Consider the following 13,064-nt stretch of genomic DNA (forward strand, 5'->3'; position numbering starts at 1 on the left):
TCCCTGGGATTTCCTTCCTGCAAGTTCTCATCAGGCTGGGAAGCTTTGCTTCCCAACAGCTACTTCTTCCTTTCTGCACTGATTCAGGCTGTAACACAACTTATGAAATTGTCAAAAGTAAGACTTCTTGGAATTTCTCAGTGACTCAAGAGTTACAGAATCACTTCATTCAACGTTACTCTAATTTTTACAGTTTTAACTGTTAGTTTTCTTCTCTATATTTTATTTTACTTTTTCTAACCTCTGGTTAAAGCTCTGGGAAGTGGATTGCAAAGGCACTATGAAGTCTGACAGCTGTGGATAGGTTTTCCACAAGACTTGCAGATTTCCTGCAAAACCTACGCACAGCAGGAATTACAGTCAGAGCTTTCTAAAACTGCACGAATACACAAATCACTTTGAAGAAGGTTTCTGACATACGTAGTCATTAATATATGACCATAGACATAGAATTTGTCTTCTCTGACATAAAATAAACAGGCATCAAAATTCCATCTGGCATGAGAAAGAAAAATGTTACTGAAGATGATAGAATTGCACTGGTTTACTGGTTTATGTTGGACCATAGTTTATATGTTAATTTTACACAGAATGCATCTTTTACTTTCTCTTGTAAGATACCTTCTTCAGCTCAGTTAAATGCTATTGTACTACTTCCAGTACGTAGAAATTCTTATCTCCTCTTCTAAAATTTATGCTTTTTTTTAATGAGGGAAGGGAGAAGGGGCAAAGTCATAAAGAGCAAATGTATTTTATGTTTATTTCTCATTCTTGCCTCCTGTTTTTTCCCTATACAGAAGTTTATAGAGTTTGAAGATGCACTGGAGCAGGAGAAGAAAGAACTACAAATCCAAGTGGAACACCTTGAATTTCAGACTCGACAGTTGGAGCTGAAGACCAAAAACTATGCAGATCAGAGTAAGCAAAGTTGTGCACCAGACATGATTATACAGTTTGCCTTACATGACCATGCAACAGCTATTGTGCAAATATTTCATGTTTTTGTTTGTTTGTTTTAATGTAACTTACGCAAAAGCTGAAATCTCTGGCTATGCCTTTCTTAGGTATAAAATTGAGTCATCTAAAGGATGGGATATAGATACACTAATTTATCAGAGGATTCAGTGTTTCTCTGGCATGGAACGTGCTTAGTCTCTCCATCTGCAAGATTTGGGCCATTGGTAAAGCTTTTTGTACCTGGCTTCCAGTTTCTTCTTGCGCTTGAACAGCACCTCCTTTTTCTTTATGCACGTGCTTTCTTAACAGGTGCAGCTACATTTTGTTGGTTGAAGTTCCCATCATGTTTTGTCTAATGCTTCTTGTACTCAAACAGCTGGGAGGCACCCACCCCAGAGGATAATTTAATTTGATAAACCACCACATTTATAGGGTACCTGGCTAGTGCTCTTTTTCTGCACTTCTATTGCACCACCCAGTCTGCCTGTTTTGGGAACATGCTGGTACCCATGAAGTAAGTTTGTAATGAAAACCAGAGACTCTAATCTGCATTACTCTGTTTCGGTTTGTTTCATTCAGTAGATAAGAGTTCATTTCTAACAAAGTGTGCCTGTTTTGTAGTATAAGTTTTGAAACTTCTCTAGTTGCTCTGGGGAGACTGATCTGTATGTTAGCTAATGGTTGGAATCTTTTCTTGATAGTTTCACGACTGGAAGAGCGTGAATCAGAAATGAAGAAAGAGTATAATGCTTTACATCAGCGTCACACAGAGGTAGGCTATCATCTCATTATTTCTGAACAAACAAACTCTTAGCCTGCCCATAAAATCATGTCAAAAAATTCATCTTTACCATAGTGAACTAGAGCTTCTGAATCTTGAAGAACATCAGGTGTATCTAAAGAAAGGATGAAAAGACGACGGAGCTAGGATCTTTTCATTGGTGCCCAGTGACAGGATAAGAGGCAAAGGGCACAAAAGGGAACACAGGAGGCTCTGTCTGAACCTCAGGAAGCCCTTCTTTACTGTGCATTTGATGAAGTGCTGGCATAGTTTGTGCAGGGAGGTTATGGAGTCTCCATACTTGGAGATACCCAAAAACCATCTGGGTGTGGTCCTGGGCAACCTGCTTTGGATGGTCCTTCCTGAGTAGGGGGGTTGGACAAGATAACCTCTATAGGTCACTTGCAAAGTCACCAGGTTTTTATTCTATGAAGAGAGCCCCCCTGCCTCATCTCCTGCTACTAACCAGCCTCCAGGATACCTTTTACATTATTTTTGAATATGTTTTTTCATGGTTCTTGGTTAATCCTAAGTCATTTCTGACATAATTTTCTGACAGATTTTCTGTCAATTTATTCCATTCAATTATGTCATCAGCTTAGAAGAAGAGCAAAGTTGAGGAGTGTCATCTTATTTCACCTGTTTTGTTTTGTTCTTTAAGAAAAAGGAAAATGAGAAACGGATGGTTGAGAAAATCAAACAAAAGCAGAAATTGAGTCTTTTCTTCTGTTGTGGTTGGCTCATGGATTTTTTTTCTCCTCGCAGATGATCCAGACTTACGTGGAGCACATTGAACGATCCAAGATGCAGCAGGTTGGCGGAAATAATCAAACTGAGAGCAGTGTACCTGGGAGAAGGTAGGGCCATAACCTCTCCATATAACATATGCCATCCAGGAACTTGTAAACTGAGTGCACGTATTTGACAGAGAAACAAACCAGAAGAAGGATCTTTCCCTCTGGGCATGGATTGTAGCTGAAGTTTTTTGTAATGGTTGTGGGTGAGTTGTAGGTAAGTTTTCTAAGGTTTGACAGAGGAGTTTTTTGTGTTCATTTAGAAACTTTAGACCTTATCACACTGCCATGGGTGGAGGACATCTGGAAAAATATGTTTGTATTCTCAGGTAGCATGTAAAAGGTTTATCTGTAAACTGAATGGAGGTGGCAGAGAGTATTTATTTGTGTGAATACCTGTGTGCATGTGTGTGATAGCCAGCAAAACTGTGGCAATTAAATCCATTAGCCATTATAAAAGTTTTTCCTCAATTTCTTCAAGGGAAAATTTCTGCAGGTCAGTCACCCAATAGACCTACTTATGAGAAAGAAAGTGATTTTCCCCCATTTTCATAGAAACAGCCTTTGTTTAAAGAATGACAGTAGTAGTAATGAAGTTCAGTACACAAAAGCCCTAGTATTTTGTAGTCTTAGACCAAATTTAAAGCACAAAAGTTGCAACTGCATTGATTTCATTACAGATGTGTTTTATATACCAGTAATACTGCCCTTGGGGTGAGAAAGAAAAGAAAAAAAAAAAAAAAGCAATGTTTCATAAGTACTGGTTAGAGAAGTAATAATCAAACAAAACATCATATAAATCTACTCAGAATAAGCACAACCTATTGAGCCACTGAGACATAAAAAATATGTTTTCTGTGGCGATTTTTATGTCTCACAAATTATTATTTCTGTTAATGGGCTTTAAACTAGCCCGCTCACTACCCTGGCCTTTGGGAAAACAGACTTTGGCCTCCTCAGGGATCTGCTTGATAGAGTACCATGGGACAAAGCCCTAGAGGTAAGAGAAAAGAAACCAAAAATATCAAATATGGTAATATACCAAAATATCAACCAAGAAAGCTGGTTGATATTTAAGGGTCACCTCCAAGCTCAGGAGCAATGCATACTGACAAAGAGGAACTCAGGCAAAAACACCTGGAGGCCTGCATGGATGAACAAGGAGGTTCTGGCCAAACACAAGCAGAAAAAGAAGGCCTACAGGAGGTGGAAGCAAGGGCGTGTAGCCTGGGAGGGATACAGTGACATCGTCCGAGCAGCCTAGGATCAGGTTTGGAAAGCTGAAGCATTGTTAGGATAAAATTTGGCCAGGGACATCAAGACCAACAGGATAGGCTTCTATAGGTACATTGGTGATAAAAGGAAGAGTAGGGAAAGTCTGGGCCTTCTCCAGAAGGAAATGGGAGACCTGGTTACCTGGAATATGGAGAAGGTTGAGGTACCCAATGACTTTTTGGCCAAAGTCTTAGACTTTTTGGCCAGCAAGAGATCCAGCCACATAACTTCGGCCCCAAAAGGTAAAGGCAGGACCTTGGAGAATGAAGGGCTGTCTGCTGTGGGAGAAGATCAGCATAGAGACCATTTACAGAACCTGAAGGTGCACAGATCCATGGGACCTGATGAGATGCATCTGAGGGTACTGAGGGAACAGGCAGACGAAGTTGCTAAGCCATTATCAATCATATTTGAGAACTTGTGCCAGTCTGGTGGAGTTCCCACTGACTGGAAGAGGGGAAGCATAACCTCCGTATTTAAAAGGGAAGAAAGGAAGAGCTGGGGAGCTACAGGGCAGTCAGTGTCACCTGTGTGCCTGGTGAGATCATGGAGCAGATCGTCCTGGAAACTGCGTGGAGGCCCATGGCAAATAAGGAGGTGACTGGTGGCAGTCAGCATGGCTTCACTGAGGGCAAACGGCGCCTTGGCAGATCTGGTAGCCTTTTGCGATGGGATTAGAGCATTGTTGGCTAGGGGAATAGCAGCTGCATGGGAGTACTCAAAAAAGACTGCCCGATAGGTGTGTCCTGTCTTGTGTCTTAGAAAATACATCTGACTGGTCTTTCTTAATAACTCCGAACTTCATTTAGTTAATACTGCTGTGCTTCTCTCAAAAACCAAATCTTTGGAAAGCATTAGGCTAAGAAAAGGTATGGCATGTCAGACTATACACAAAGGACAGCCTGGGAGAAGACATGGATATGACAAAACTAGGAAAATTGATAAGCAGAAAGTCATGAACATTTTTGAAGGGAGAATGATATCATCCGTTTAGGGATAAGGAAATGTGAAAGAGGAGCAGTAAGCAGAATTCGGATGTGAAGAAAGAGCAAAATCACTAATGAAGAAAGATAGCAAGAATAAATGTCAGTTGGGTTTGAGGTAATGAAGAAGAAAGGAAATTTCAGGCTTTGGCTTAAGAAATACAAGTACCCTAGAAGCAGTGCCTTCCTTTTGCTGAATTGGACGGCTCTGGGGAAGGCTGAATTCAAACTGCCGAAATAGTATTGTAAGAATGAAAAAGGGAGAGGAAAAAGAGACAGCCCCCTGCCTCCCCACATGAAAGAGGTTTGAAGGATGCAAGAAGGAAGTAGTAAAAACCATGAATTTTTAGAACATTTGGTAAATAGCCTGAGACTCCTTCCAGGTTCACTGCAGCCTTGATATTCCTTCCCCAGCTAGCACTCGTTTTATGCGAGTGGTGTGTATGAATGGAAGGTGGGGCATCCTGCTGGGCTGGGGGGCTTATCTTCTGGTTCTGTACTGGTGGTATTGTTGGTCTGTTCTCCCATGTGCCTGGTGACAGGACAAGGAGCTGAAGTTGCGCCAGGGGAGGTTTAGGTTGGATATTAGGAGGAACTTCTTTACCAAAAGGGTTGTTAGGCATTGGAATGTGCTGCCCAGGGAAGTGGTGGAGTCACCATCCCTGGAGGTCTTTAAAAGACGTTTAGGTGTAGAGCTTAGTGATACGATGTAGTGGAGGACTGGTTAGTGTTAGGTCAGAGGTTGGACTCGGTGATCTTGGAGGTCTCTTCCAACCTAGATGGTTCTGTGACCCTGTGGTGTGCACACAAGTTTGATGGCATTAATAGTTTTGTTCACAACTTTTGGCAGTGTAACATCATTGCATATGTGGAAAATACGGTGCAAAGCCTTCCATAGACCTGTTGTTGGAAGGAAGGTAGGATGCAGAAGGAAAATGAGCTCAATTACTACAAAAACATACGTATTTGAGGCTTCTGCTGCACTGTGTGCCTTTGCTGTCAGATGACTTTACACAAGCTCTTAGACACTCTGTGGTAGAGGATAAACAGGGTAGGCTAGGTCTTGTTATGAGACTTAAAGTTGTCTTTTTGCAGTGGAAAATTCTACTAACCTTGCATATCCGAAAGTGATTGTGCAGGCATAACAGTATGTGGCCAGGGTGTTAAGCACACAGTGGGACAGTGGAAGGTCCCACTGTTCCAAAATAAGGACAGCAAAGAAAAACAACCAGCTGCAAAATCAGCAAAAACAAAGAATCACAGGCCCTTCCAGTCGTGAGAGAATTAAAAATAAAAAGGGAGAAAGGAAAAATTAAAGGTTGGCCAAATAAAATTGTACACACATAGCATAGTAAAAAGAGTCTAGTATGTTGTAGTACTCCACCAGTGAGGAAGTGGGAGGAATCAAGCGTCAGGTAATAGGGGATATAAGGTTATGATGCATTCCTGCAGCACGCTCCTCCTTGCAGGATGCCTGCCATTGCAATTGCAAATAAAAATGCTTCTTCACTGAGATCCTCGCTCGAGCCTGTGTTACTGGCTGCTGATTGTTTCTCACATTTTCAGTCCAGCTGAGCTTGCCCATCTGAAATTCATGGACATTTTACAGAAAGAGCAGCCGTGCTGATGTCTGCATCTGTATCTTGCTACTCTTTCCATGTCTCAGGTGGAGGCTGGGTAGGCTGTGAGCTGCTGAGCAGACATGGCACAATGTAGCTGGAAGTAAAGTGTCCACATGTGCTTCTGTTTCTTTTGTTGTGCAGAGAAGCACAGCTACCCTGCCATCCACTAGACAGAGAAGATTCAGCAACATCTTGGGGGAGCAAGATCATGGTTTTAAACAGCCTTTACCTCAACTTGAAAGGCAGACTGACTCATCTAGTTTTTCTTCTACATGTGCTCTCTGATTTATAGTGTAGTTCTTAATCAGATCTATAAGGAATTGGACCAGGAGCATTCTGGTATGGATGAGCTCTTTCCATAGTCTTGGAAATCCCAAGCATTTCAAAACTTGAAATTTGGTCAACTGCACATGCCTTCTCTCTGGATCTGTTTTTCTAAAATGACAATTGTACTTAAATCACAATTGCTGCATGACTCAAGCTCCCCCAGGGGAAAACAAAAACAAACAACAGTGAGTAGTGTTACTTCATTACATTCGCTATCAATTAAAAATACTTTTGTAGGCTTGGCTGCAAGAATAATTTGCAGCGGGAATACATGTATATTGGTACCTCAAAAAGAGATCCTTCATTTATTTGGTTGATAAGGTATTTATCATCTCATTTGTAAGGCTACCAAAACCTTTTTACAGTGTGTACGTAAAGGAAGGAAAGCCACAGTTAATTACCCTTCCTCTTCTGAGGATCAAATAGTCCTTTCAGAAAATAGGATCTTACAGTATTCCTTCTAGAGAGGATGAAATAAAGGTTGTGGTAGTTGTTCAGTGGTCTAAATAGTAAGTGCTCAGTACTATGTTTCTGCAAACCAATAAATCAGTGTCCCAACAGAGAATGGTTTAGAAGAACAAAAACAATTACAGAAGACAGTGTTTGGTGTCTGGCATCCTAGCCATTGCCTGATTGCAGATTATACTTAATATCCAAATGAACTGTCCAAAATATAAAAATCTTTGTAGGAAAAATATCAAAAGACAGATAGTACCGTCTCTAGATAAAAGAGATGGGTATGATGGGTCTCTTCTCCTCCTCTTCTAGAAAGAGGAGACATGGTATAAAAAGAGCCAGTAGATTATAGGTGCTCTTCTGAGTGTGAGAGCAGATGTTCATAAAGACATCCTCATCAGACTACTTTTTTTGTTTACAACTGCCCCAGTCTAATCCTGGTCACAATTGTAATGGTATGAGTAGGTTAGGCTTGTTTCCCTTCCCACTTATCCTTCTGTAAATAAGAATATATCTGTGCAGTTACTTAGATGATAAAATCTAAAGGTGCTGTAGGCAAAAGCATGCTCAGGGCCTCCCTCCTTAAATAGGCACTATGCATATGCACCTGCCAAGTTTGGATTGGAGTACGCAGTAGAAATTGGTTTTAATGAGATTTCCCTTCCTGAATTTTCAAATAAGCTAAAATTAATTGTGACTTTATGTCATCATTCAGTGAAAGAGATGGATAGCGAAAAGCATTGTTGGTTTTACCTGCAGGGCCACCATTCTAAGGGTTGAAGGGCAAAAGTTTCATTTTCAAGAATTTTCAGGAATTGCTTCTTTGTATTGGATGAATGCTTTGAAGTGTGGCATATTGCTAGTCTCTTGGAAGAGGGGAAAAAAAAAAGCAGCACTCTATTTCTGTGAAAGTCCCTGACAGGCCTTTATCTGAGTTTGTAGGAACAACCAGTGGGAAGTGGGACTTGTTCCTTCATTTCAAGCTTTGCACTGTTCAAGCATGTGCTGCGTTTACCTGTTGGGCACAAGCATTTAAAGATGTGTTTTTGTGTCACCGCACAGCTGTGTGTGGACGAACACCACTATTTGTGTTTGTTGGTGCACTGATGTTTTGGGGAAGATACAGGTATCATTTCCTATTTTCATCCATGAATGTGCTTGGGTGTTTTATGTATGGTAGGCTCTGAAGGTGCATATTTGCGTAAGACCATACGTACCCAAAGTGTGTTTGTCTGTCACTTGAGAGAAGTTTGTGCGAGAACTTTTGGGGTATTTACTGCCACCTGAGAGGGTAAAGAGTGTGTTGCACACCTTCACATAGCGCGATTTAGGGCGCATGCATACACTGTCTCTTTACACTGTCTCTTGTAGGGCTGCATGTTTGCATGACCTTTGTTCTCTAATAGTTGTTTTTCTTTCTTTCTTTCTTTTTGTCTTGCTTTTTGTGTGATTGCTGCTGTGTTTTGGCTGTTATGTTTGTCACTGCAGTCATCGCCAGTCATGGAGGAAAAGGTAAATTCTATTGTTGCACCTTAATTTTGTTAATTGTGGTTTTGGAGGTTGCAGTTGAGTGGCAGTGGTGTGGTGCTGGAAATGTACTGTTCTGGCCTGTTTGCCCTCTTTGTTTACTGACATTTGCATTAGACTTGCTCATGTGTGCCACTTCCCTTAACTGATGCAAAGGGAGGGCAACAAGCTACCACATCAAGAAGAAGCTTGTACCAAAACAGGATCAGCCTTGTGCAATTGGATATTTACACTTCACTTCCCAGAACTTATTTTCTCCCTTATTTTATTGAAAGAGTACAAAATACGCATATGTTAGAAGCAGGGCAGAAAATGTATGGCATTAGTAACTCTCAGAAAGCACATCTGACTCTGGGCGAGGCAGTGAGTTCTGTGCCCCCTTAGCCTACAAAGAGGGCAGTTCTTATTTTTAAATGTTGACAAACTTTGTTTTGTTAAGTTTTATAAGCTGTAGGATGTTACTGAAAGAGCATTCTCACCCAGGTTTTGGCTACTGCAAACCTCTGTAGAGGTGTTTGCTGTTTATCTTGTAACATGAAGTGGAACTAACCAAGTGTTGAGTCCCCCTGTACCAGAAAGGCTTAGGTGTGTAAAGGTACAAAGGGCTGTAGTGAGCACTCAGAATTTATGCCAACCTTGAGGATACTCTAAACTTCTTTGAAGACTGGCAAAGTCAGCCCCAGTACTGCAAAGCTTAAGTTAGCAGTTTTTGCTCTTCTCTGGGAGATGCAGAAGAGGCTGGAAAGTGTTTCCAACAAAATTCAGAAAGGAAATTTGGAATGCAGTTCTCCTAACAGTCTACATTAAAACTGATGCAACCTTCCTGAAGATCCTACAACTTCTGCTGCTGCTGGGACTTCATACCTCTGTTCTTTGTTTAGCATGGTGCTACATTTCCTAGCATGTTAAATGTGTTTTCATAAGAATGTAGAAACAAGCTGTGGGCTCGCAAAAGAAATCTAATAAAGCTTACCTGAAGAGGAAGTATAATTCAGTATCTGTGTCAGCATGTTTGGGATGGCTGGTATTTCTTATATGGCAGTGTTGCCACATTAGGACATACCACTCTAATCACAAAAGTGTTTATAGCATATTGTTAGATAGTCTAACTGTACCACTTGTTTTGTAGAAATAAATTATTTTAAATAATGTTTTAGAGCGTTAGGGACTTTTCTCCAATTACATACAGCTGGGAAGAATGAATCCCATAGGACCACCCTTCTAACTTGAAGAAAGAAAGAAGATAAAAAACTAATAGTTAAAGCAGCTCAGAAAATGGCCTGAAGTATATTTTTTTCTAACTGACAAAGGTTAGAATCTTTGGGACCCTTCAGAAGTTATGTCTTTAACTGTCAAAGTAGGAATTTTGTCTTTGTGGCATAAAGCTCTAATTTTTAATTTTGAGTCGTTTAACAATCTCTTGTGTATAATTGATGATACTTTTCATGGGTACAGTGCCAGCGTGAATATTTCATTTAAGGGGAAAAATTTCCCTAGCATGTTATTTATAAATTTAAAACAGCTGTTTGAAACTGTTCGGAGTTTCAGCGTCAGAGGTAGGATAAGGAGAGATAAATGCAGGAAGCCATTCAGAGGTAAATGGGATTTGTCACAAATCTTGCATCCTGACTTATTAGGAGCAGGTGTAAATGGCAGGATGGAGGTGATAAATCAGTATTTGGGCAAACTGCAATAGTGTGTTCTCTATAAGCAAAAGTGAATACGGTCAGATAATGTCTGTGATCTGTGTTCCTTTAAAATTCACATACATGTGCTGCTTTTGTAAGAGGGTTTATCTATGAAACTTCCGTATATGAACCTTTAGGATTTTCAGGAGAAAATGTTAATGGAGATTCTTAGGAAAAGTGCATTCCAAATATCCTTTCTGGACCACACTGAAAACACCTTTCTTCCTTCTCTTCCCTCCCAAGATGGGCCACGGCAAGCAGTTACTCCTCAGCAGAAGCTGCAGTGGCACAAGGGAGCAGCATGCTCTGTTGCTGAGAATGGAAAGGCTGGGCTATTTGGTTTCTCCACACGTTTCTATTCTGTTAGACATTGCACTTTCTTTCTTCATAAATGAGCTGGCTTGTGCCCCAGCCCGTGTCAGTGTGTGTGAGTAAGCCCTGGGGTGGCCTTAGGTGCTGCTGCAGTCCTTTTGTCCACAGTCACAGATCACAATCACAGAGCAGGCTGGGTTGGAAGGGAGCTGTGGAAGTCATCCAGTCCCACCCTGTGATGAAGTGGTTGTGGCTTAGCTGAGTCTTAGCAAAAATTATTTCTGTGTCTAGGAACACCACTGCACAGCGTTGGCTTGGAGCCTGATGGGGAAGGGGGGGAGCACATCTCTGTCTTTTGAGGAGATGCTCACTGGTACCCTGTTTCTGGAGTGTCAGTGCTGATTAGACACCTTCCTTCTTTGATTTCCAAGCCTTAACATTGGCAGTTGGGCAGTTTGAGCTGACTACTTTATGCACAGCCAAACATTTTTTGCATGGCAATTTAAACCAGTGCTGAGTATCGTTAAAGAAAGGTACATAAAGGTCTATTGTTATAAATGCTGGTGTACAGAATGGCAGATTTCATCACTCTCTGCACCAGAAAGCAGAAACCTGCAGTGAAGTGTGAATAGTCCTATCCAGGAGTAGGTGACAAACCATCACTTAAACTCTTTTTGGGTTAATGCCACACAGGATCAGCTCAGTTCATCTCAAAGGCCACTAGTCCAGCTAGCAGAGGCTGCTGGGGCGATGCACTAAGCGGAGCTGTGGTCTGTCCCCACGGTCTTGCGCCTCCGGCATGAAAGTGGATGCTGGTTTCAGCATGCTGTTTCAGCCTTTTCCACTTCTACTGATTGCTCTACGTTTTTTCCCACTAGAACTTGGTCTCAAAACGTGTACCAGCTTGTATATTCAGAATCAGATCCAAGCTAGCTAATCACCTACATTTGCAATAAAGGAGGGGGCTGAAGAGAATGCAGTTACAGACATCTGGCCATATGAATTCATTTATAACTTCCTTTAAATTCTGAATTTTCAGTGAGCTATAATTGGATATGGAGAGGGGATCAGAGAGTCCAAGTATTACTTGTCTTGCTTAATATTTGAAGTGATCCAAAACCCACTGATTTCTGCTGTTGGTGCAAATCAGATTTGGGGTGGAATATACAAAGTGACACGTAGATGTCTCACTTAAGCCTCTTTCCTGTTTCAGTGATGACATCTCTAGAATCTTTGGGATCTTCTTTTTTTTTCTTTTTTTTTTGTGGGAGTTGTCTACTGAAGCTCACAGCACCTCCATTTCTCAGAGGATACACTGGCTTAAATCAGCTCAGTTCTCTGCATTTTACATTTCCCCACAATATTTTATACTGATAGTGAAGTTGTTTTTGCCTGTTTTGGTCATTTGAATGCCTCTGCCTTCTTAGACTCTCCCCAGGAAGATTCATGGCTCTACCAATAGACACCCTGGGTCTGAACAGACAACCCTTTGGAGGTGTGGGGTTGGGAATCCACACAGCTGCTAAGTGAGGAGTGTGACTCAGTTTCTAATGATGATTATTTCACATAGGCTGGTGTGTTGTTTCTTTTGTGTAAGACCCTTGTAAGCAGCTAACAGATTGGCTTTCCCTCTCTCTCTGTTTCTCTGTTTAGCAGGAAGGAACGTCCTAACTCTCTGAATGTCTTCCCCCTCGCGGATGGCATGGTACGTGGGCAGATAGGGGCCAAGATCGTCCCAACACTGGACCACTGGCACCTGAGTGACCTCGGCCAGCTGCAGTCCAACTCCAGCTACAAGGTTTTATAGACCATCACGGAGCAAGGGTTTCCCACTCTTCCACTGTCAATAGCATCCCATGTTTTCATTAAGGTGGAGATAAATCCGTGTCCATAACCCTTTGCAGCCTCTTCCTGCTGTGCATTTACTCCGGTGGTAGCTGTACTGTAGGTGGGAGGATATCCTTTCACAGATCTGGCATACAGTATGGGAGGGATTTAATATAGCTCCTCATGCTTCTTTTTTCTCCTTGCATCAGTGTTAATCTCCTTTACTTGGCTGGCCCGAAGCTGAAAGGAATGTGTGGGGAGGCAGTTAGTAATTTAGAGAAGATAAATCCTACACCTTTTTTGTCTTAGTTGGGAGAGGAAATGATGAAACCTGACCCTTCTCTCCCCCTCAATAAGACCAGTGCTTTTGTACCTCAGCTGGGGCCAGGGACTGGGTTGCACTTGCTCTTCATTGTTTGTTCTTCTTGACTTATCACTGTTCTGGCCTTCCTGTGTTTGGTAAAAAGGGATACTAAAAGCTCTGTATGCCCAGGTCCTGCACTGTGCTTAAAGCT

At 41.6% G+C, this 13,064-nt stretch overlaps 1 protein-coding gene across 1 annotated transcript in view; it reads left to right on the plus strand.

Moving 5' to 3' along the window:
* The window catches only part of MAPK8IP3 (mitogen-activated protein kinase 8 interacting protein 3), a 69,236-nt gene that overhangs the window by 11,774 nt on the left and 44,398 nt on the right, over nucleotides 1-13,064 (plus strand). The window contains exons 2-5 of the mRNA XM_084296023.1: nucleotides 798-918; nucleotides 1,659-1,729; nucleotides 2,504-2,595; nucleotides 12,376-12,520. Of these exons, the coding sequence (XP_084152149.1) occupies nucleotides 798-918; nucleotides 1,659-1,729; nucleotides 2,504-2,595; nucleotides 12,376-12,520 (429 nt within the window). The remainder of the gene's footprint in view (nucleotides 1-797; nucleotides 919-1,658; nucleotides 1,730-2,503; nucleotides 2,596-12,375; nucleotides 12,521-13,064) is intronic.

This window comes from Netta rufina (assembly GCF_964035555.1).
Source record: "Netta rufina genome assembly, chromosome: 15".
In the NCBI taxonomy this organism is placed as follows: Eukaryota; Metazoa; Chordata; class Aves; order Anseriformes; family Anatidae; genus Netta; species Netta rufina.